The 25,205-nt window shown below is 45.8% G+C and overlaps 1 protein-coding gene and 1 pseudogene across 4 annotated transcripts in view; both read left to right on the top strand.

The window, feature by feature from the left end:
* Srgap3 (SLIT-ROBO Rho GTPase activating protein 3) overlaps positions 1-24,061 on the top strand; it is a 266,271-nt gene extending 242,210 nt beyond the window's left edge. For 2 of the 4 annotated variants that reach the window (XM_008854812.3, XM_008854814.3), the window contains 5 exons: positions 2,150-2,229; positions 10,052-10,232; positions 11,351-11,500; positions 13,522-13,849; positions 18,719-24,061. In XM_008854812.3, coding sequence (XP_008853034.1) covers positions 2,150-2,229; positions 10,052-10,232; positions 11,351-11,500; positions 13,522-13,849; positions 18,719-19,132 — 1,153 coding nt within the window. In that variant the 3' untranslated portion in view covers positions 19,133-24,061. The remainder of the gene's footprint in view (positions 1-2,149; positions 2,230-10,051; positions 10,233-11,350; positions 11,501-13,521; positions 13,850-18,718) is intronic. The other 2 variants (XM_008854813.3, XM_029557069.1) reach the window with 2 other exon arrangements.
* On the top strand, positions 22,572-24,066 carry LOC103751478 (annotated as a pseudogene).
* Positions 24,067-25,205: the final 1,139 nt, after the last annotated feature.

The following is a 25,205-nucleotide window of genomic DNA, read 5'->3' as shown; positions in this document are numbered from 1 at the left end:
CTCCCTCCTTCCCTCCCTCCCTCCTTCCCTCCCTTCCTTTTGTTCTTTCTTTTTGAGACAGAGTCTCACTGTGTAGCCCTAGTTGGGCTGGGACTCACTATGTAGATCAAGCTGGCCACCAAATGACAGAGATCTGCTTGCCTCTGCCTCCCAAATGTTGAAATCAAAGGTGACTTCTGTTTTTTTGCTATGGTATCTTGGTATATATAATCAGCATTCTGAGACAGGACCCACAGATCTTAGATCTCACCATAAAACAATATACAGTCACCACACTTTTATGCTTTTATTATTTACCATTCATTCCCATGAGACTGGAAAATTAATAATCACACGATCATTTTGGAGGTGTTTTCAAATCCCAAAAGGGAAATGAGACTAAGAGTCTCAGCATAGTGGATAAAATCCATCCACTCAGCACGTGGCTTCTGAGCATCCATGTATCCGCAGGGGACTGGATTCCTGGGTGGCAGAGATGATGCCTGAGCAAGATTGGTTCCAGTGGCAGGAGTGCTAAGAGAATAGAAAACAAGCAGTTCTAAAAGGGGCCCTTGTGTCAATCTCAGGCCATCAGGAAAGGCTTCCTAAGGAAGTAAAGAATGAGCTGGGCCAGCAGCTTAAACTGGGGCCAGCCCTCGGGGGACCTGACCAAGTCCTAGCCTGAATCACTCAACAGAATGAAAAGTGGCTCAGTTTTCTGGGGCAGGGTGTGTGACAAGGGAGTGGTGAGGTACTAGGCTCCATGGGTCAGCTAGAGCCCAGTTCTGAAAAGCTTGGAAGCCATTGGTTCTGGACCTAATCCAGGTAGCAGTGGGGATTTTTTTCACAGTAAAATCCACATTTCCTTTTGGTTCTTTTTAAGACAGCCCAGGCTGGCCTCAAACTCATTATGTAGCTGAGGATGACCTTGAACTACTGATCCTCCTGACTACCTGCTCAGAGCTTGGATTATAAGCATGTGCCACCATGCCCGGTTTATGTGGTGCAGAGATGAAACCCAGGTCTTCATACATGCTAGGCAAGCACTCTGCCAACTGAGTTGCATCTCCAGCCCTAAGCCCTTACTCTTTTTGATGGCACTGTAAATGTCATCTCCTCTGAAAAACCATCCAGACCACCACCCTGTGTTGGTCCCTGTGCTGCTCTCATCTCAGATTGTTTCTTTCCTAGTTCAGAGTTGCATCTGGCAATTCTTTTATGCACTGGTCTCTTCACTTGGGCTTTTTTCTTTCCCTAGAATGTGAGCAATGAGGACAGAGGCCTTGATGTACTTGACCTGTCATTGTGTCCCTCCTACTTAGCACAATGGCTTGTATTAGAACCCACTCAATACCTCGATGAAAAACTCGAGGCAAAATCAATGTGAGGAATCCTGGCCTCAAGAGGCTTGTGATCTAGCAGGAAGCTGCAGACTCATGCACCATGCTCATCATGGCTGCGAGCCTGAGCTTACCATCTGCACTGATCTGAATGTGTCCACATGGAGTCATGGAGCAGCCCTCATCAGCTTCTCTTGCCTGATGGGATGTTCACTTTGGCTATGGGACAAGAGGGTTAAGGGGTGAGGGTAGATGAAGTAATGCTTAGTACTTCAAAGGATTGTTTCTGTTCTGGCCTGTGATCCTTATGATGATGAACTCTGGGGTTTTACTGCTGCCATCTGGATCTTACTGAACATACAGGCATCTCAGCCCACTTCTGCTACTATAGCATAATGCCATAGACCTGGTCATTTATAATGAACTGAAATCTATATGGCTTAAGGTTCTGGAAGCTAGGAGGTGTGCCACATGTGGCAAGGGCCTTCAGGCAGCAGCATCCCATGGTGGAAGGCAGAAGAGAAAGAAAGTACAAGAATGAGATAGCAAGCGTGGGTTCGGTTCAACTCACTTTTAATATAATCCATTCTCATGATAACTAATCCATTCCCATTATAATGACATTAATCCATTTGTGCCCACACAGCCCTCATGACCTAATCACCTCTGCTTAGGTCCCACCTCCCAACACTGTGGTATTGGGGATGAAGTTTCCAACACATGTGGGTGACAGAGTCAAGCCTTAGACACCCCAGTTCCAGAACTAGGGGTTTCTGAGAGAGTACTCAGAAAGCCCTCCCAGCATATCTCCTTCCTGTGTTTTCTTGCAGTGACAGCCCACACAGTGAGCCAGGGACCATCGATGAAGTTGACCATGACAACGGCACGGAGCCTCACACCAGTGATGAAGGTGAAGGGGGTAGGGTCTGGGCCACAAAACTCACAGGGGCCTCTCATGCTTCTTTGTGCCATCCAGAGGGGCTGGTCCTCACAGCCTCATGGATTTCCAAGCAGCACAACTGCCCTTCAGAATAGAGAGGGACCCATAAAAGCCTTCACGTGTCCTGAGTCCCAGCACAGCCCCTCACAGAGCAAATCCTGGTGGATGCTTGTGTTTACTACATTCCACACCTGGCCCACGTCATCCCTCTGTGTGTCCTGCCTGAGTCAGTACCAGATAGTCAGAGACTAGTGTCATAAGTAAGAAGAAGCCCCTGTCCCTCTGCTTCTCACAACCAGGATCTGCTAGGATCAGGCCTGTGTTGGGACTGGAGACTTGGTGGGTCCTCAAGGAGTTACCAGTCAGTCACCTGACCTTGACAGACAGGAAGCAGCTCCTCAAGAGCAGAGTAGTGATGCCAGACTGCAGGAGCATGCCCACCCAGTGCAGAGGATAAGAAGTGTGGAAAGAGGCAGAAGTGTGTGGAACCCACCCTTCTGGTTCCTCTAGGCCTGCCAGATGAGAAGAAAGTTGGGTTTGTTTCCATGGAAACTGGATTACACAGAAAACCTATCTAGGTAAATGGGCCCAGGCCTTGTTAACCACTAGGCAGAGTAAGCAAAGTGCTAAGGGTTCATGATTCTCATGGCATCTCTAAAATGTTCTGATTTCCTTGAAAGCAGCAGGAAGATATGATTCCTTTAGATCTTTCACCTAGTTAAAAAAATTTAAACTAGTGACTGGAGAGATAGCTCAGCTATTAAGAGCACTGGCTGCTCTTGCAGAGGCCTGGGTTCAGTTCCCAGCACCCACATGGTGGCTAACAACTCCAGTTCCGGGGGATCTGAGGCCTTCTTCTGGCCTCCTTGGGGTGCAGTAACATACATGCAGGCAATACACTCATACACATAAAATAAATAACTAAATAAACAATTTTAAACTATTGAGTTATAACAACTCTTTATATATTCTAAATATAATAAGTTCCTTATCTCAAATATGGCTTTCAAATATTTCCTTCCATTGTGCAATTTGTCTTCCACTTTCTAAATGGTATTCTTTGAAGCACAAAGGTTTTAATTTTAATGAAGTCCAATCCATATTTTTCTTTTATTGCTCATAATTTCACATATGTGTGTATATGTATATATTCATATACATATATATTATGTATATATGTTGATCAATAAATCCAGCTTCATGAAGATCCTGGTCTTGCCTTATCTCCTGATAAGAAAGAAAAAACTCCTCACAGCTACTATTGGATTGGGTATTAGCTGTGAGGAGTTTTTTCTTGACTTAAGATTTACTTACTTATTTATATGTGTCTCTGTGAGAGTGTATGTGCATGAATGTGTCTGTGTTTGTACTCACACCTGGTGCTCATATGATGTCCGGAAGAGGGCACCAGGCCTCATCTAGCATTATTTCTTTGAGGCATGATCTCTCTCTCTGAACCTGGGTCTCACGTTTTTTGTGGCTAGACTTGGAAGCCAGAAAGCCCCAGTGATCCTTCTGTCTCTGACTGCCCTCAGAGCTGAGGTTACAGGCATGCATGAGTAGACACCTGATTTGTTACATGGGTACTGGGATCTGAACTCCTGTCCTCATGATTACACACTAAGATCTCTTAAGTACTGAGCCATCTCTCCAGCCTCAGCTGTGAGATTTTCAGAGGTGCCATTCGTCAACTTGAAGAAGTTCCCTTATATTCCTACTTTATTGAGTGTTTATTTTATAAAGGTATTAGATTTTGTCAAATGCTTTTCTTCATCTGTTGAGACAATTGGTGATATTTTTTTAAATTTTACTCATAAGGTGCATTAAATTAATTGGTTTTTGGATGTTAAACCAATTTTGCATTCCTAGGATAAACTCTTCCCTGGCATGGAGCATAATTCCTATTAAATAGCACGGCATCTAGTTTGCTGATATTTTGTAGAGAAATCTTCATCCATATTCATAAGTAATGTCAGTCTGTAGCTTTGTAGTGATGTATTTTTCCAGGTTTGGTGTTAGGATAATACTTGCCTCATGAAATGTGTTGTCAAGTGTTCCTCTCTTGTACATTTTGGAAGACTCTGTGAATAATTATTATTCTTTAAATGTTTGGTAGAATTTAGCAGTGAAGCCATCTGGGGCTGGACATTTCTTTCTGGATAGTGCTTTAATGGTTGATTTAGTCTCTTGTAAATCAATTCAGATTTTCTATTTACTTTTTAAAAATATTATTATTATTATTTAGTGTGTGTTTATGTGCACGCAGGCATATCCACAAGCATGCATGATGTGGGTACATGTAGAGGTCAGAGGGCAACTCTTAAGAGTTAGTTTTCTCCTTGCTGAGGCCAGGTTTTGCTTGTTGTTTCTGCTGCAGCATACTCAAGCTAGCTAACCTGTGAACTTCTGGGAGATGCTCTTGTTTCTATCTCCCATCTCACCACAGGCGTACTGGGATTACTGATGTGCACTACCCTATCCAGCTTTGTTTTTTTGTTTTTTCAAAACAAAACTGAACTCAGGTCATCAGGCTTGGGCAGCAAGTACTTTTACCCATGAGCCATTTGCTGGCCCCAAGTTTTCTATTAAACTTTTTTGCATTTATTCATCCCATGGCACGTGCTTGGAGGTCAGAGAACAACTTACAGGACTTGGTTCTCTCCTTTTATCATGTAGGACCCAGGGATCAAACTCAGATTGTCAAGCTTGGCAACAAGTGCCCTTACATGCTGAGCCATCTCACTGGCCCCCAGATTTTCTATTTCTTGGGCTGGTTTCAGTACTTTGCATTTTTATAGGAATGTGCCCATTTCATTCACTTACCTAATTTTTTGACGTATAATTGTTGATAGTGTTTCTTTATAACCCTCCTTTCCCTCTAAAGTACCAATAGTAACATTCCTCTTTCATTCCTGATTTTATTAATATGATCATCTCTCGTTTTTTAGGTTATTTAGCCAAAGGTTAAATAGCCAAGGTTAGTTTAGCCAAAGGTTAAATAGCCAAGGTTAGTTTCCTTGATCTTTTTCAAAGACACAACTTTGACTTTTGTTTCCCTGCTCTCCATTTCATTTAATTTGCTCTGCTCTTTATTATTTCCTTCTCTTTTAGTTTTGGTTACACTTCTAGTGTTGTGAGGTGGAGGTGGGGGTTATTGATTTAATTTTTTTTTCTTAACATAGTCATTTGCAACTACAAATTCCCCATAAGCATTGCTCTAGCTGCAGGCATGAATTTTTGTGTGTTGTGTCCTTATTTTCATTCATCTTTATGACTTCTCTTTCCATTTTTTCCCTTTAAACACTGGTTGTTCGGGAGTGTGCTGGTTAACTTTTGCCTATTTGTCAATTTCCCATTTTTTTTTCTTGCTGCAGATTTCTCACATAGAGCTTTCTTTTATAGAAAGATAAGTAATTTCATTCTACTATGATGGGAGAACATAGTTTGCTTTGTCTCCCTTTGAATAATTGAGGTCTGCTTTGTGGTCCAGCCTATGGTATATCATGGGCACTGTTTGATGTGCCATTGAAAAGAATGTGTGTGGTCTCTTGGTGGATAGAATGCTCTGTAGATAGCCCATAGGTCTAGTCATTTCACAGTTTTGGGTGGATAGGTACAGGGATGGATCTATGGGGGGTAGATAGATACATGGATAGAGAGGAATCAAAAGATAAAGGGATGGACAACTATAAAAGTGAGTAGTAGAATTAATTGCTGGTTAGATGCACGCTCACTGCGAAAATCTTCCAGTCTTTGTGTTTGAAGAGCATCATAATATGACACTGGAGAAGAAACATCAAGGTTTGGTGAGGCACGTTCATGTGGAATGAGGGCTGGGCCTGGCAGGAGGTGAGGCTTCACAGGTCCCCAGGCACAGGGAATGGAGGCCTTTATGCACATGTCAGAGTTTTGTTCTTAACAATGGGAAGCCAAGCAAGGGATTTTGTGATCTGACTTAGCATTTTAAAAAAAATTTCTGTTATTTATTTATTTACTTACTGTTTTATTATCATTATCATTGTTCTTGGTATGTGTGCCACAGCATAAGTGTGGAGGTCAGAGTTAGTTTTCTCCTTCCCTGTGGGTTCCAGGGGTCCATATCAGGTTGCCAGCCTTGGTGTATACACTTTTATCTCCTGAGCTATCTTACAAGTCCTGGCAGGATTTTAAGAGACTTCCCAAGCAAGATTATGGAAGTGAAGAGGTAAGGCGGGAGGAACAGTGGTGGATGGTCAGATTCAGGGGCTGCTTGGAAGGAGTTGCTGGAAGAATCCATATGTGGGGCTCAAGAACAGCACCACACCTTTGGCCTGAGCCAGCAGGTGGACAGTGGTTCCATCCTCAGCTGAGAGTGATGCGGGAACTGAATAAGTGTGGTGACAGAGTGTAGGAGAGTGGTGAGGGGGAGAAACACAGGCATGAGGAGCCCAAATAACAGACTTCCTAATAGCCCAAAGCTATTATTACTGTTCCCACCACACATTTACGTAACTGCATCTGCACATTGCCTGCTCTCACTCAGCTTTTGCCCCAGCCCAGCTCTGCTCACTCTCCTTGCCTTTCACATTTTCCACTCCCCTCCCCTCCCCTCCCCTTCAGTAGGTCTATCGCCTACTGAAGGCCCCCAAGATAGGAGAGGCAAGGGGTCCAGGAAGCCCCTGGGTATTCCTCTAAGCATCAGCAAACCCCTGCTTGAGTTAACACTTTTATCCATAAGATTCTGGGTCACAGGGAGTCTCTAGGGTGAACATGAGGGAGTGTGCAGTGTCTAGACTTGGCTCCTAGTCTTGCAAACCCTCTGGCCCTCTGATGTAACCACACAGACAGATGGGTTCCTGGCCTGTTCCTGCACATGGCTGCTGTGAGACTCAAAGATGCATAGATGAACACCCAGAGTTCCATCCTTTGCTGAAAAGGAAACACTGAAGCAGGAACTGACTTGACCAGTTTTGCTGTGCTGTCATTTTTTTCTCCTTCCTATCACCTGTGTCAGAACAGTGTTTAAAGACATTTTTCAGGGAGCCAGCTGGAGAGAGTGACTTAACTGGGACTCCCTCCTGCAGAAGGCTGGTTTACTCACCAATGTCCAAGATGCCTAAGACTGGACATATCTCAAAGCCATTACACCTCATGTGGCCATGGAACATGGGTCTCCTCCATCCAGCTGCTTGCAGAGAGGGTCTCTGGGGAGTTTCTTCCCTCTGCTCTGATTTCCATACTGTCTGTGGCCCTTACAATGACTAACCTCAGTTAATAACAAGCACAGGGCATAAATGTTAGAGCAAACCATTCTGGCATTATTGCAAGCATTTCATAGATATCAATTCACTTAATCTTCCTACTAACCCTGTGGGGTAGATACTGTAGCTATTCCCTCTATTCAGCAAATAAACTGAAAAGAGAAAGGTGAACTAAGCTTCTCGAAAGTAGAAAAGACAGCGTTCTGACCTTAACTGTGTGATGGGTAGAAGGGTGGGCAGGCAGATGGATGGATGAATGGGATAATGGATGATAAATGGATAAATGCAAGATCATCCATAGTTAATGGAGCAGACAGAGTTCCAAGCATGCCACCACAGGGAAGATACCTACAGCCTAGACCGGGTAGGGTCTCTTGTTACTATTTTGTTCTGTCCACGTTTAAAAGTAATTAAAAGTAATGTCAGGGGCTGGAGAGATGGCTCAGCAGTTAAGAACACTGACTGTTCTTGCAGAAGACCCGGGTTCGAGTCCCAGCACCTACATGGCAGCTAACAACTGTCCGTAACTCCAGTTCCAGGGGATCCAACAGCCTCTTCTGTCCTCCGTGGGCATTGCATGACATGGGTGCACTTGCCTACATGCAGGCAATACAAGCATACACATAAAATAATAAAAGATTTTTTTTAAATTTAAAAAGTAATGTCAGATATCTTTGTACATGTTTTAAAATACACATACATTAATGCCTGTACAAAGGCCATGTTTTAGCAAGTATGCACAACTCTTTTTTAAAAAAATTTTATTTATTATTTTTATGTGTATGAATATATTGCCTGCATGTGTGTAAGTGCACCTGTGTCATGCAATGGCCTCAGAGGTCAGAAGAAGGTGTCAGATTCCCTGGAACTGGAATTACAGATGGTTGTTAGCTGCTATGTGGGTGCTTGGAATTGAACCCATGTCCTCTATAAGAGCAGCCAGTGCTCTTAACTGCTGAGCCATCTCTCCAGTCCATTCACAACTCTTAAGGTATCAACTATGATACAAGTTGAAATAAATGGTAGGCACAATCCCTCTGCTTCTCTATAAGTCTCTTCCCCCTAGTGATCACCAGCATAGTGTTAGGCACATCACTGAAAATCTGCAGCTTGGATTTCTTCTCAGCTTCTACCCTGTGGGCCAAAACCTTAATCATTGTAATTATGATCACGCAAGCTGCCCCCAGATGGATTCCTAGTGTGAGTATTCCCTGTGCCTTGCACTGTTGAGCCTAGCCACCCTTGCAGATGAGGTAATGGAGGTTTACAGAGGTTCTGTAGCCTGAGTTCACAAGAGGTGATGGAGCTGGTCAGCTGGAGTGCCTCAAGGGTGAAGGCCACATGCTCATTGCAGCCTTCGGGGTTGTTTCTCACTAGATGTGGGCAGGTGTTTGAGCTGTGGCCTAAAGAAGAGTTCTTCCTCTCACACAGTTAAGTCCATGGATAAGTATGTTTATTTGCTAGAGCTGTCGAAGCAGGGTGCAGAGGGTGGCTTGAGTAATAGCAATGTATTTACTCATAGTTCCAGAGAGTGGAAGGCCAAGATCAAGGGGCCTGCACTTGACATGTCTCTCCTCTATGCCTGCACGGAGAAGGACTTCTGCTGTCTCTTCCTCTTGTAAGAGCACAAGTCCTGTTGGGTTAGGCTCCCCACCATGACCTCATTTAATGCCACTTCAACTACCTTAACTCCCTAACTGAAGACCCTGTCTCCAAATACAATCACTGGGGGTTTGGGCTTCAACATAAGAGTTTTGAGGGGATATAGTTTAGTCCATTACATGAGCTTTGAGGATTCTGGGAATCCCTAAAACTGTGTATGACATTTGGCATGTATGCTAGCTGTTGGACCTCTCAGAAGTTTAAGAACCACTAAAAATTTTGTAAATGAACAAAGGGGAAGAGCTGGTGGTGAAGCCATTTAGCATGCAGCACTTATGCAAAAGGGACAGAGGATGAAAGGCTGATAGAAAAATGGAGGTGGAATGTATGAAGGTATAGAAAGAGAAGAAATGTATTCAAATATATATATATATATATATACAAAAATGAACAAGGTTTTTTTGAGACAGGGTTTCATGTAGCTCAGGCTGCCTTCAAGCCTCTGGTCTCTCCTACCTCCACCTCCCAAGTGCTGGAATTATAGATGTGCACTACCATGCCTGCTCAAACTTGTTTCAATAAGTATGCAATGGAAAATAAGCATATACTCCTATTGGAGACTTTTTTTTTTTTTAACGAGACAACGTATCACTGTGTAGGCCAAGATGGTCACAAACTCACCATCCTCCTGTCTCCAGAATGCTGGGATTCCAGGCCTGTGCATCCATGCCTGGTACACACTGGACACTTTAAGAAGTTACATGGTTTGCCTGAAATCCCAGTGGGGAGGGATCTGAGGGTAGAACACTAGGGTCCCAAACCCCAGCCTACATGTTATCACCAAGCATGTTGCCTGTCCTTCCCCACAGAAGGCCAGGCCATCTGAGTGAGGATCCTAGGCCACTTCTCTGCTGACCTCACAGATACTCTTTCTTTTTATTTCCTTCCAGAAGTGGAGCAGATCGAGGCCATTGCCAAGTTTGACTATGTGGGACGGTCCCCTCGTGAGCTATCCTTCAAAAAGGGGGCCTCACTGCTCCTGTACCACCGTGCTTCAGAGGACTGGTGGGAGGGTCGTCACAACGGTGTGGATGGACTCATCCCTCATCAGTACATAGTTGTACAGGACATGTGAGTGAGAGCTGGGGTCTTCTGTGAAGAATGAGGTACTAGATAGTGATGTCTAGAATGGAAACAGAAGGGGAGTGCTGGATTGTATGCTGGCAATTTGTTTTCCAAGGTACAGTATGCTTGATCTGTAAGAATGGGTTTTTTCTAACTTGCATTTAAATGGCAATCTACTGAGGAGATATTCAAGTTGCTCATATTTTAGATGGTACATGGATAGTGCTGCATCCCAGGCCACCATCCAGACCATGAGTCACATCTAGGGCACTTGCCACCCACAGTAGTGCTTAGTGTCCAGTAGTCTCTCCATATCCCTCCATTTTCGTGGGCCTTCCCATATTATTATCTTTAATAATTTAAGGGGTTTAAAAAGCCCCACACCCCAAATATCCAGCCTGACAGAAGGCTCAATAAGTTAATACTTTCTAGAAGGTTCTTCCTGAGCTCACATTCCCTTCCAGCTCTGATATATCCTAGAATCAGCCAAAGAGCTAAACTTCACAGGAAGGGAACCCTAAGCTTATATTGTGATGGGAGAGAGGAAGGACTGAGATGGAGGGATGGCCAGTGAGCAGAGGTGCTGAAGTGTAGGACAGTCCACAGCCCTGGAGTCCCCAGGCCTCTGACAGCAGGGACAAGTCACTGGAAGAAGTCCATAGAAGGAGGCTGGCAGGGCACTCCAAGAAGCACAGGCCACTTCACAATTGTTCTGCACCCCAGATGGGGTGGTAAAGGACAGAAAAAGCTCTTCCTCCCTTGCTCAGCTCTGAACCACTTTGCATGGAACCACAGGAAACTCAGCATGTACTAGAAGACTCAGCACTCAACACCCTGTGCTCAGCTTGAAGACTCCATCCCCTATTTCTCCAGCCTACTTCCATCATTAAGAATGCCTAGGAGAGAGAACAAGCTAGGAAAAGGAGAAGGTGGAGCAGGAGTGGGAAACGAGAGGACCTCCTGCTAGAGAAGACTGACTCTGAGAGCATTCTGTGGGGGGTGGGGAGGGATGGGGAAGGAAGTGCTGGTGCAGGTAGCCACAGGTGTGTGCTGGGAACTGCGGAGGGGGCCCTGTCCATTCTGGATGGGAGCCACCTCCAATTCATGTCTCTCTTTCTCCCCAGGGATGATGCCTTCTCTGACAGCCTGAGCCAAAAGGCTGACAGTGAGGCCAGCAGTGGGCCCCTGCTGGATGACAAAGCCTCCTCCAAGAATGATCTCCAGTCCCCCACGGAGCACATCTCAGATTATGGCTTTGGGGGGGTGATGGGCCGGTAGGCAATGTGGGTTCATTTTTGTCCTGCTAGTGCCATATTTGTTTGTCTGAATTGGGAGATGCAAGAGGGCAGGAAGGGGAGGAGTCTGTTACAGCCCTTCGTACCCACAATCTGTGACCCTAACACAGCTGGGTAGACTGACCGGAATGTCTCAAGAATGCCACAGATGAAGTCATCCAACTTTGAGTGAGGGATAGGAGGAGGAGGAAGATGTGCTAGGACAGCTGAGCTTTTTACTTCAAATAATAAGAATAGGCCAACCTAGGCTACATAATGAATTCTAGTCTGACCGGGGCTACATAGTAAGACTATCTCCAAAATTAACATATTAATAAAAATGAGTGAGAGAGAGAGAGAGAGAGAGAGAGAGAGAGAGAGAGAGAGAGATTGGCAAGTGTTTTTCCTTCTCTCTCCAGCTCCTGTACCTCCTCCCAGCTTTCTGCTAAAGAGGAGTGGTTACACAATATTTTAAAAATGTAAGGCTCCAAAAGAAAAAAAAAAAAAAGTAACGCTCCCACAGTAACAAGCCACATAAACAGAACTCACACCTACTCATGTGCTGGGGGAAGTTGACACCCAACTCCACCTACTTGGTTGGCAGGAGCAGATTTGTCAATTTCCTCACTCCCATGGGTGGGCTAGGCTGTGTCATATGACCCTTCTACCAGCCAGCAAGGAGTTGTACAAGGAGTTGTACACGGCATCTGGGAATGGCAAAGAGAAAACGCTGACAGTTTCTCACTCTGCTTTTTCTCATTGTACTCAGATGCCTTGAACTGTTCCCCCTGCAGAAAGTCAGGTGATCAGCTGAGTCTTTGCAGATCAAAACACAGGCACCAGTGGCAGCATACAGTGGGAGCATACTTAGGAGTCATTTCAGTTGAAGGCCTGATGTGTCTTTTCAGCAAAGTTTGTTCAGTTCAGCAGACTGCTCTGGATACTGCTTAATGACAGAATCCAGGGGTAGGGGTGGGGAAGTGGAAGTCTGGGGTCCACAGATGAGTGTGTCATGGTTCCTCAGGTCCTAGGAGGACCATGGCTTCTCCCTCGCTCTACCTCTCCTTCTTCCGTCTCTTCCCTCTTCCTCATCTTTCTTTCCCCATGCCTCTGCCTCCCAAACCCTGTGCTTTGGCCCTATTGGAGCACCCACAGGCTTGCTTAGCTTTGCTGCAGGCAGAAGGTCTGAAGTGTGGTCAATCACATGGAATTTGGAATTCCCAACACAGCATCCCTCCTACCCTCAAACACATCCAACCTTCCCTCTCCTTGGAAGGGCCTCCATACCTTTGGTTACCTCATTGGATGAAACTGTCTTTGATCTTTAACAAGCCTACTCAAAGGCAGGTGAGGGCTGTTCTGTCGGTGTAGCAGGCTCACAGAATGGATTTGGGGAGAGCATAGGAAAGCTGCGGCAGACAGGGGAGGAAGGTCTCCTGATACACAGGCCCATCCTTTTTACACTGCAGAGCCCTGGAGGTGGAAGAGGTACCCAAACACAATGTGGTGCTCACTCTTGAATGGCTTGTTTTCCAAGATCTGAGAGAGCAGCATAGACAGACCTGCTCTTGGGAGGGTGGGGACCGGTGCAACAATGAAGAGGTGCTGGGTTCCCAGGGCATCCTGTGCTTACTGTGGCTTTCTGGTACAGTCAAACCTCAATGCTTCAGACCAGATAGGAACCGGTTGGGTTCATATAAGTGTCTGAAAAGCTTAGCCTGTGTGTGACTACAGCTAACCATAGCATTTCCAGGTTGAAATCCTCCTGCCCAGACTTGCAGCTTGCAGCCAGCCTGGCTCCCACATTTAGCTCTCTTCCCTGGGCCCAGCTACTCTTCCTCTTTAAGGGAGGTGTCTCAGGTCTGAGCTGGTCCTTTCATTGCCAAATTGTACAGTCTGGCTGAACGAGGCTTCACTGTGCTGGCTCCTCTAGCGTGTGGCATGGGGGTTGGCTGGTGCAATTCCGAGACTGGCCAGGGTTGACTTCTGCCCCATGCTCCCTATCCCTGGCTCCTTTGCAGAGTGCGGTTACGATCCGACGGAGCGGCCATCCCCAGGCGCCGAAGCGGGGGCGACACACACAGCCCACCCCGGGGCTTGGGTCCCAGCATAGACACGCCACCCCGGGCTGCCGCCTGCCCCAGCAGCCCCCACAAAATACCCCTCAGCCGGGGGCGGATCGAGAGCCCTGAGAAGAGGAGGATGGCGACGTTCGGAAGCGCTGGCAGCATCAACTATCCCGATAAGAAGGCGCTTGCAGAAGGGCTCTCGATGAGGTCAACCTGTGGCTCCACCCGGCACAGCAGCCTAGGGGACCACAAGTCCCTGGAGGCTGAGGCCCTGGCAGAAGTAAGGGCCCCTCCCATGGAAGATAGCCAGGCCGGCAAGACCCCTGGGGAGAGGGTGGTGGGTGGGGACTGCTGAGTAGGGAGCCACAGTGGCCTTAAAGGAGCTTGAGACTGACCTAGAAAACAAGACAGTAAGCTGGCTTCCCTTCCCTGCCGCTGGTTAGGGTTTCTATAAAGACTGGAAGACGTCCGTATCCAGGCTGGAGAGGGTGACTGCATTGTGAGCATGAGGCAATAGCAGGCCTTGCCACAAGCTGATGTGATCGAGTCCATGAATCATCCATCCATCCATCCATCCATCCATCCATCCATCCATCCATCCATCCATGGATGCATCCTTGCATCTATCCATCTTCCATTCATTCCTCTGTTCATTTATTGATGAATCTTGGTTGAGGATCTGTTTTGTGACATTGACCATGCACAATGAAGTACTGTGAAGACCTGACCTAGACTTTGCCTCTGCCAACCTGAGCTTACAGTTGAAGGAGAACTGCAGACTGGTAAACAACACAGCTGTGAATGGAAGTGGAGCCAGGTGTCTTTAAGAAGTGAGGGAGGGTACATAACATTTTGAGAGTCTAGTTTAATCCCAGGGAGAGTATGACTTGAGACCCACGGGATGGTCAGAAGTAAAATTGTTGTAGCAGGATGGAAGAATGTTCCAGTGTTTTCCAGAATGTTTTCTGTTTGTTTCTGGGTTTTTTTTTTCTTTCTTTCTTTTTTTTCTATTTGAATGAGAACTCTTCATGATTTCTCCACTGGCCAAATTAATAGAACCATGCCTTGTTAACCAGTTCATGTAACTGGTTGTGCCTCTTCTTGACAGTTCCATCACATTCCCTGGACTTTCCTTTTTTCTCCCCTGTCTATAATTTTGGGTGGGGGTCCATTATGTACCTCCCTTAATACTATCTTTCATTTAAGACATACCAACCAAGGACCAACAGATCCTTATGGGCCATGAAAATTCTGTTATAAGAATGGTCTGTGGATCTCTGCTTAGAAGGGGATGGGAGAGGTTGTGAGCTTCTGAGCATGTTTTTAGAGGAGTCCAGGAAAGGTCCTCAGAAAAGAATACTCTGGGTAGAAGCAACTCCCCACCAGCTAGAACTCCACACATGACCTTTACTTCATGTGCTGATGCCTACTCCCAAGGGGTTCTTGGGACTGGTTTCTTGGCATAGGTTGAACAGAGGAGACAGCCAATTTGGTCTTCCATCTTTGAAGGCCATCCTCTTCGGAACTGTCACTCTATCACCCAAAATCTTCTGGAGTCTCCCCAAATCACAATGGGGTTAGGGGAGGGATTCTTGAAGCTGGCCCAGGCCCTTGACATAAAGAATCAAATGCAGTTTAAAGCCCTGTGCTGCGAGATGCCAGTGGAGTGAGGGATGTGTTCTGTAGATATAGCATCCTTGGGGAAAGACTTATCTGTAAGACTTTTTGTAACCTTGAAATAGATTGATGTGCATTGTGGCATTTGATGTGCATTTGACTTTCATTTGAGGAGTGTTTTGTAAGCCTAACCCAAGGAATATTCTTAGCAATGTTATGCATGTTATCAGTGTGACAATACCCACATACTATAATTGGGTGGTGCTTTTCATCAGTGAAAGTAAAACAGGCACTTGTGGAAAGCAAACAGCCAAGAGGACATGGGACAGCCACCCACCTGCTCAGCATCATCTCCACTGAGCCCTTGGCTTTGCAGGTGACAAAGGGGGGGGTGGTGGTATGGAGAATCCCAAATAGTTGATAGAGTCACCCCAGATTTTCTGGTCTCCAAATGTCCTGAACAATACAGATTTGAAACACAGATAAAGAGGCTGTTTTGGAAATGTACAACACTGTCATCTGAAGGGGGAAGATTTCACTTAGGAGGAGAAAGCAACCACCTTCCCCACTCTGTCCCTTAGTCCCCAATGCCTCTCTGCAGCCTCACCCTGCAGACTCATGCACCCCCTGTCAGACTAATGCAAGGCTGCAGCCTAAACACCCCAACCTGTCTTTCTCTGAGCTTTCTGTGTTTCCCACTCACATTCTGCTGGAGATGGGGAGATGAGTGAAATTTACACTGTAGTTACTGACATTTTTGCTTTCAGCTTCCCCTGGATTGGAGCAAACAGATGGAGTCATGAGGACAGTAGGGAAAATAAATCCCAGCACAGTGACTGAGACTGGGGTAACCCTGCAGGATGCAGAAATAACAGTTAGGGAGAAGACTCCTTGCAGAGATTCACCCTCAACTCAACTGACCCTTTGGATAAAGAATTGTCCTAAGGCCCCTTCCTAGAGTTTCCAGCAGTAGTGGATGTGTAAAACATCACAGGGAAGCATAAAATATGACGTTAGTCATTAGCAGGATGTCCTTGGGTTCTTTAAGAAATCAAAAGGGATAGCCTGAGACAGTAAAGTAAGCAAGAGCCCAAGACCATATTCTGGCCTTATTGGAGTCTGGCATGGAGGAGGTTCCCTACAGACACAGGAGAAAGAGGATGCTGAAAACTACCATGGATTGAGGTTGCCACAGCATCTCAAAGCTCCAGCCCCATCTGTCTTACCAGAGACATGCATTTATTCCAGGGTTGGCCCAGGATTTATGTAAGAGCAAGCATCCCTGAATAGCCATCATTGCTCAGTGAGGTTGGGTGTGGCACTTGCAAGGCAATGTTTTATGTCCTTTATTGAGCCTTCCATGGGTCCTGGGTCAGCTCAGCCTGAACAGCTCCTCTGGCATCTGTGGAATGTGGCAGCATCCCCTTAACAAATCATGAAGCAAGGAGTCTTGAGCTCTGAGAAGTTGGAAGACCACTGTCTGGCAGTTTGCAGACCTTCCTCATGTCTACCCTCTCATCTCATCTTCAGAGTAAATGTGGCTTTTCCACAAATGGACAAAGTGCAGTCCAGGGGCTGGTGCTTGCACAGCTTGCACAGTAATCCTGGATGGATAAGTGCTGCCTTCCAGCCTCAGCCCTGCCCTAGATTGGGGGATGAGGAGCCCAGACTGCCTGGTGGGCCATACCTCTGTCATCCGAGGTGTTCTTTTTTAGATACGCCAACAGATATGGTGATGACTTATGTGTTCTTTAAAAAACTTCCTAGGTTTTTGGAGGGCTGGAGAGATGGCTCAGCAGTTAAGAGCACTGGTTGCTCTTGCAGAGGACCTGGGTTCAGTTCCCAGCACCCACATGATGGCTAACAACCATCTGTAACTCCAGTTCTAGGGGAATCTGACACCTTCTGACCTCCACAGGCATTGCACAACATAGGTGCATTTACATGTATGCAGGGAATATACTCATACACATAAAATATTTAAAAATTTTGCCTATTTTTTAAACAAGAAGCAAAAGTTAAAATCATACTGCAGAGAGGAAAGAGCTTTCCCTTCATTCTAGGATAAACACTGTGAGCATTCTGATAGATAAGTAATTTTCCCATGGGCGAGGATTCCCTTTCATTTTAATTTTTAGAATTTATTCTTATGTGTATGAGTATTTTGCCTGCATGTCTGTAAGTGTACCTGTGTCACGCAATGCCTATGGAGGCTAGAAAAGAGCATCAGATTCCGTGGAACTGGAGTTATGGAAGGTGGTTAGTCTCCATGTGGATGCTGGGAAACCGAACCTGGGTTCTCTGCAAGAGCAGCCAGTGCTCTTAACTACTGAGCCATCTCTCCAGTCCAATTTTTTTTTTAATTTTTGAAACTGACACCCAGTTGTACGAGTTTGTAAAATACAATGTGAAGTTTCAATGTGTTAAAGTTAAGGACTTTTAAATCTTAATTTTTTATTGAATTTTTATGATTTTCATACAGTATAGTTTGATGGCATTTAGATTCACTTCCCTCTCCCTCCCAACCACTGGTTCCCTGACCAATTTAATGAACTCTTTTATATATATGATATGGCCTATAATGTGATTTGTGTCCCCCAATGTCCTTCATTGTGTATCTATTCACTGGCCCTACCTAGAGTTCCAACCTCTTAGCAGTCTTTCCTCCTCTTAGCAGCCAAAAGTTCCTTAGATCGAGTTGAGATTTCTTATCCACTTCCCTCAGGCATCATTGTGGAAGAAGGCAGAAAAATTCTAAGAGCCAGAGGGGGTGGATGACCAAGAGGAAACAGTCTTCCAGACAGCTGGTCATTCATTTATATGAACTCATAGCAATGGTGACAGCATGCACAAGTCCTACACAAGTTAAACCAGACAAGATGAAAGACTTTTAAGAGAAATAACAATGGTTAGGGACAGAGATTCTGGAGCTAGACTGTGGACTGTGTTATTTAAATGTGTGACCTTGGACAAGGTACCGGACCAGTATGAGCTTCAGCTTCCTCATATGTGGAATGAGTCTAATGGTTGCTCCTACCTTATCTGTGTGAGGATTAAATGAATTATTAATGGAACAACCTTAAATTAGTGCTCATAGTTAGGTATCACCACTACTGTAATAGTCTGAGAATTTACTATGTGCCAGGTAAATACTAAGCTTTTTCTAAGAATCTGATGGCTTAATACGCTCATTAACCCTCTGTGGTAGATATTATGATTATCTGTAATTTACCAGTGAGGATTCTGAGGCTCACAGTGGTAACTTTCCCAAGGTCACATAGCAAGGAAGTAACAGAATCAGGATTCGAACTTATGTCTATCTGCCCTCCATAACCTCAAGGCAACTTCCTTCGCAGAACAAGTAACGGGGATGCCCACGTTGATGCCAAGTTGATTTGTTCAGTTGGTATAAACACCCTAGAGGCCTGATCACCATCTGGGCAATGAGGCTTCTAGGGAAATCTCAAAAAGGTCTTGAATTGACTAGCAGCTCTACAGACCCTGTGCTGACTAGAGCCCTTTCTGCCCCTAGGACATCGAGAAGACCATGAGCACAGCTCTGCATGAGTTGCGAGAACTCGAGAGACAGAACACAGTCAAGCAGGCACCAGATGTGGTGCTGGACACCCTGGAGCCCCTAAAGAACCCACCAGGCCCCATCAGCTCAGAACCAGCCAGCCCCCTGCATACCATTGTCATCCGTGACCCTGATGCAGCCATGCGCCGCAGCAGCAGCAGCTCAACCGAGATGATGACCACCTTCAAGCCAGCCCTGTCTGCCCGCCTGGCAGGTGCCCAGCTGCGTCCACCCCCCATGCGGCCAGTCCGGCCTGTGGTTCAGCACCGGTCCAGCAGCAGCAGCAGCTCAGGAGTGGGCAGCCCAGCCGTAACACCCACTGAGAAGATGTTCCCAAACAACTCCTCAGACAAGTCTGGCACAATGTGACCTTCAGAATGAGTGGTACCACCCATGGCCCACCGCAGCACACCATGATCTAGGGTGGCCTTGGTGGCTTCTGCTTGCTTCCCAGGGATCCTGGCCCTGGAGGGCAGAGTCCAGGAGGTCAGCCTGGGAGGGTGTGTGTCTGTGGAGAGCGGAGGTCCAGGCATTCGTTGCAGCTTACACTCAGCCATGTGAATTCCACACACCGCTTGTGGGCAAACAGACACCCCAAGAAATGCTGGAGCAAGTACAGCCCCAAGGACGGTGTTTACTAAGATTGAGGCAAAATGCTGACCAGCTCCTCCTGCATATCGTCACTGGAAAATTATTCTCTCGATATTCTCTACATACGTATATATGTGTGTGTATAGAAATATGTGCACATATATGCATATATGTGTACATATGTGTTTGTAGGTGTGTGTATATATATATTTATGCATCTATATACATATACTAGATCTGGACATACAAACATGCTAGATGTATATAGGATCTCCTCTTTTTCTTTTTATGAAACTTAGATTTACCTCAGACCCATGCCACCAAACATCTCCCACTGTTACTTGGTGGGATTTACAGGGACTTTCTTGGGAGAACTTAGAGGCCCCACAGTAACTGCGAATGAAGCAATATACCACTCACCTGCAGAGACACAAAACCAGAAACAGTCTCTCACTGTCTCCAGAAGTCGTGGCCTTCCAGAACAGTCTGCCCCTAAAGGAAGGGTGGGGCAGGCAGTACCCCAAGCAGGCTGCTCCTGAAAGTGGAGAACCCTTCATAGAAAACCCTCCATCCACCCCAGAGACCCTGCCCTCCCACCCAGAGGCCAGAGATCAACTGTATCCCCCGAATACACAGGGGAGGTTGATGAAAAGACCCCTGACCACAGCATCCTTGGGTTTGTATGCAAAACTGGGATGGTGAGATGCCAAGCCCCATCATAGCACAGCATTACCTGTGGCTGGGAAAAAAGAAAACAGAACAACAACAACAACAACAACCCCCCCCCCCCACACACACACACAAAAAAAATCCAGTGATGTGGAGTACTTCAAATACTAGAACTGCTGTAGGAATAAATCTGCGGTAACTAGAAGTTTAACTTGTGTCAACTTCAAGATTTGATTTTTTTCTTTTCCTTATTCTATTAATTATACCGTGTCAGATTTGGAACTAAACAGGCAAGGAGGTATTGAGTCACACCATGTCCATTTGAAGTCGGGCCCATAGCACACTGTGGTTCCTTGCCAGATCTGTGAGTACCCAGTCAGCCCGCAGGCCTCAGTCCAAGGAGAGCAGCCTTGTGTGTTAGAAAACGCCATAGGCCTAGCCTTTATGCAAGTGGAAGAGCTCTCCCCTTCCTTTCTTCTTCCTCTTCCTCTTCCTCACAGACCATTTAATGTAGATGAAAAAAATGTGGTAGAAATGAGGTGTGTGATTTGTAGTGGAGTAGCTGGACAGAGGCCTTCTGCATTGCTCTCATCTGATTCCATTTTAGATGCACTTTTGCTGCCTCTATTTTCCAGATACTTCCAGATTTTCTGGACAATCAATCACAGGTAAATTTCATCCTTATGGGACCACTTCTATTCCCCTCCTCATGCCAAACCAAGGATCTTTTCCCTATTCTCATATTCCCCCTCTCCCCCAACCCCAGTTGACTCTTAGCCCACCACTGAGGTTTAGAATCCTAGCCCCAACTCTATAGAGGCTGTGTGACCCCTAGGTCACACGTCCTTTTTGAGCCTTCCATCTGGGCCCCGTGAAAGGAGGCTTACAAAGGTCGTGTAAGGGGGCAACCTGGGTTAGCTAGGAGCGCTGTGCCCACATCTGTGTTCCTGTTGCTGTGAGGAAGATACATCATTCAGATCCAGAAGCCTCCAGACCTGCTTCTAGAAGCCCCCTGATGGCACTTGAGAATGGGCAGTGGAATTTTCCCACCAGCTTCCCCTGAGCCCGAAAGCACTGCCCTGTCAGTGTGTCACCCATGGTTGCTTGAAATGCCATCTTTAGTGTTTCTTCATATTGGATTTGCTTCTGCCTTGTCCTCTGGTCCTCCACTAAAAGGTAACAAGGAGATACCTAGTGAGTTACTAGTACCTAGGCATGCTTTGCCTGTAGGACCAGCACTGAAACCACACCATGGAAAGAAAAAAATCAAGAATGGGCACAAAATGAGATTGTTGGGGAGAGGCCGTGATGAGTCTGACCTAGAGTCACCAAGCTTTCCCTTCTAGCTCCTGGCTATGAAAGGCCTTCTTCTGTCTTTGAGCTCATAAAGAGATCTCCATTTTACAGTTGAGGAGAGTGAGACCTGGGGGTGTGCTGAGATTTGCCCAAGATGTGGCAGATGGCTGAGTGGGCTGTGTGAGGCTCGGGAAGCCCTCACTTGCAAGTGTGCTCTGGTATCCACCTAGGCCATAAGACCTCTTCTCTACCCCCGAGTTTGTTCCAGATTTTAAGTTTACTCATCTCCCAAGTAAAAATGTAACAGTCTTTGCCTGGATACCTGATAAAAGCAAATGTTTTGAGTTTACAGGTCTGTTAACGGACACACCTAATGAGCCAGTTAGGCTGTGTAGATTTTTCTCTGGGCTGGTTTATTTCATTTTCCCTTACTGCTTCTCCCAGATTGACCTGAAGGCAGAGCCTCAGATGTTTTCTTTGAACATCTATTGATCTATTGATCAGCAAGTGACTGATGAGTTCACATTTAGGAAAGCACACACACAGATGGCAGACGAATCTTCAACTCCTCCAACCCCTAATCTGAGCCTTGACGCAGAAAAAATGGAAAAACACTGTCCCCAACTCTCTATCTGGTCCCCTGCATGTCTCAGCCACGCTCCAGCTCCAACTCAGTCCCATGTCCAGTGAGCGTGGGCATTCTCCTTCTGACTCTTGCCTGTTTTAGTCCACTATATATTGCTGTATTTGCTTAAATGCTGGAAAGTAACTGTTAAAATGTGAAACTGTAATTTTTTTAAGGCTACAATTAAATTATAGCCAACGCCACTCACCAAATCTTTGCGCCTAGTAGATAGATCAATGTAAAAACAAATACCAGAAACCTAATTGTACAGTGAGTATGGGGGGAATGTAGTAACCTAGTTAGTAGTCCTCAATATAGCCAAGCGTACAAGGGGGAAGTGGTGTCTACCTACTGTTCATCACATTATTGAAAGCTGTACTGATCAGTTAGTTGGTAACGGGCATTTTTATTTTTTATTTTTTGGCTTCATGGAATGAGTTCTTAGCCTCTAACTTACCCCGAGGTCAAGCGTTTTGTCTTATGTATAACCAATGTTCAGTCTGTTTTAGGGATGAACCAGCAAGATGTTCATTTAAAACTGACCAAAGACAATTCCTGGTCTAGTTTCCTGGGCACCTTGTGACCCAGATGCCACTAAAGACCTTTCTCCGATCAATTTGAGAATGAACCGTGCTTCCGACCCCTCTTCCTTCCCTGCCCTTCCTCCTCCTTTTCCTGGTCAAGAGCTGCTCTGAGCTGTGGGGGTCTATGAACAATTCTCGCCTTTCCTTGTTTTCAGTGCTAACGATTTTTCACCTTGAAGCGCCTTTTGAACCCCGGACAGAGCTCACAGCTGGAGGGAATTGTGGGCTTGGGAATTAGACTGGGGAGTCTTTTCTCTGAAGTCACTAAACCAGGGGTCAGGAGAGAAAAGGATTCCCAAGGAACGAAAGGTTTCTATCCAATGAAGAAAGAGTGGGAAGAGACCCAGGGAAATGGAACCATCCATTGGCTACTGACTGGAGCCAGCAGTTCAGAGATCTGCCTTATAAACACTTAAAACTGGTTTGTGGTACACAAAGGGGAGCCAACAGGAAAGCAGCCTGCACACAAGGGCTTCCATTGCTGGCGTCCCCTGGAGTGCCTTGCTGGGTGCATTTCTTTCTTATTCAGGAGGCACAGATGCAGAGGACGTCTTGTGACCTGGTACCTGGTTGATTGATGCCAGTGCACACATGGAACAGCTGATGGAAAACCCAAGGACTGACACAATGGTCCTCCCTCTCAGCCTCTCTATTTCTAACTTCTCACCCTTCTAGATCCTTCCACACTAGAGCAAATGCCTCGATCTCCTGAGAAACCCAGGAAGAAGAGTGGGGGGCCCTTCCAGCAGTGGTCGTGGGCCCTGCTGGGCTGGAAGGGAAGATGTGGCAGGGAGGAAAAGGCAGAAAGGGGCAAGCAAGCTGAGGTGTTGCTTAGCTGATTTTTCTGCTATGCAGAGCTAATGCTGACAGTTCATGTCCGTGTCCCTGATTCTCTGGGGTCTCTTCTCCGATGAGCAGAATTCTAAGCAGAGAATTCCACATACCCAAAGCTACCCAGGAGAGCTGCCAGGAGGGACTTCACTGTCAATCTGAGACCTCCTGGCCTCTCTGGGTTTGATCTGCCAGCGTCCTGTTGTCCCACCCTCTGGGACTGGCCAAATGCTCATCGCTGCCCTTTGCTGACACCTCCTTTCTGTGTGAACTGTCCCAGGCAAATAACAAAGCTGTTCCTTGAACCGGAACCGCCAGAGTGCACTTTCCTTCCCTAGACGGAAGTGGGTCCTGGCTAGCTCTGCTACCCAGGCCCTCGTTCCAGGCAGTGTGACTGTTTACATGGTTTGGCAATAGGTTTGCTTCTGATTGCTTCAGAGTGGCTGGTCTATTTTGTTTCCTTTGCTTTGCTTCTTCCCTCAAATTGTGACAGGAAAAACAAACAGAAACCACCCTAGGAAATTGCTGGTTGCCTGTCCCCACGTGATGCTAACTGTTGCCCTCTTCTGGGTATCATTTCTCTACCTTAAGATCAAACGCCCGTCCTATAGAGTGTCTGACTGGATCCTCTGTTGCGTATTCTGATGGTGCCTGCTGGTTTGACGTGGAGCTATCCTGTGAAATAAAACAGCTTAACTTTTCTCAAACACGATCCTGTGGTTTTTTTTAAAGGGTGTCATGGTACATCGTGGAGGAGAGAGGTCCCAAAGCGACATTGCTACCCTTCAGTCCACTTTGCATGTTTGCCCCAGCCACCATCCTGGAAAAGTCCTTTAGCTTAGCTCTACCAAGATGAAAGTGAAGGTTGCAAGGACGCTTCAATGGTAGAGCTAAGAACAGCTGCTGGGACAGCAGGACTGGACATGAATAAACAAGACAGGCAGGGAGAAGGGGCTGTCAAAGAAATGTCTTTAAAAGGTTAACACAAATTGCAAGAGGCCCCAGGGTGCAAAGTTCTAGTGTCAAAGCATATGCAAGAATTTAGCATTTGTTATCTAAATATGGACCTTTAGAAAAAAATATCTATGTAGGTATATGTGCATATGTGTGCACTGTTAACTGGTCATTCTCAGAACAGCCATTGCAGGGAAGTGTTATACTTCAGTCTGCAGACGATGAAACTGGCATGCCCAAGATCATCCTAGAAAGTGCAGGGACCAGGACTTGAACCTTCTGTCTATCAAAACCATGTGCCAGGTTGCCAGGACTAGGGACAGAATCCACACCATGAAAGTGTCTGAAACGCCTCTGGTGGGCCTTCATGTAACAGTCTCTGTACAGAAAAGAACAAATCTTTTCCATAGCCTCAGAGACTGCACTCCCACCCAAGCCATTCACCTGTTGGTGGTGGCCTCTTACTAAGTCCAGACTCCTCTGCTATGAAACTTTCTAGAAGTCTACATTTTAAAATATATTTTATTTATTTTTTAATCAAGATTTTTTTTTAGAAGAAGCACTTCATTACAGCTTTAACATACTCAATAATGGTTTCCAGAGCAAAGATACATCTCATTCAAAAGTGGCTATAAAACTTTTAGGTTTGCTATTGAACCTAATAACACATACTTAGAAGAAGCATTTCATTACAACAGCATTGACATAGTCAATAACAACTTCCAGAGTTAAAATGCATGTCTTTCAAAACTGGCTGTAAAATTTTAGGTTTACAGTTGAATTAATACAGTTATACAATATTGTACTGAGTATAAACCCTATAAGACATAAAATTAAATGAGGTTTTAACCTTTAAAAAAGATCTCCATTTCATTATTAAAATACAGAGTTT

This window comes from Nannospalax galili, unplaced genomic scaffold (genome assembly GCF_000622305.1).
Source record: "Nannospalax galili isolate Female #2095 unplaced genomic scaffold, S.galili_v1.0 scaffold406, whole genome shotgun sequence".
In the NCBI taxonomy this organism is placed as follows: domain Eukaryota; kingdom Metazoa; phylum Chordata; class Mammalia; order Rodentia; family Spalacidae; genus Nannospalax; species Nannospalax galili.
Note: the sequence above shows the minus strand (reverse complement) of the source record. Positions and strands in the feature narration are given on the sequence as shown.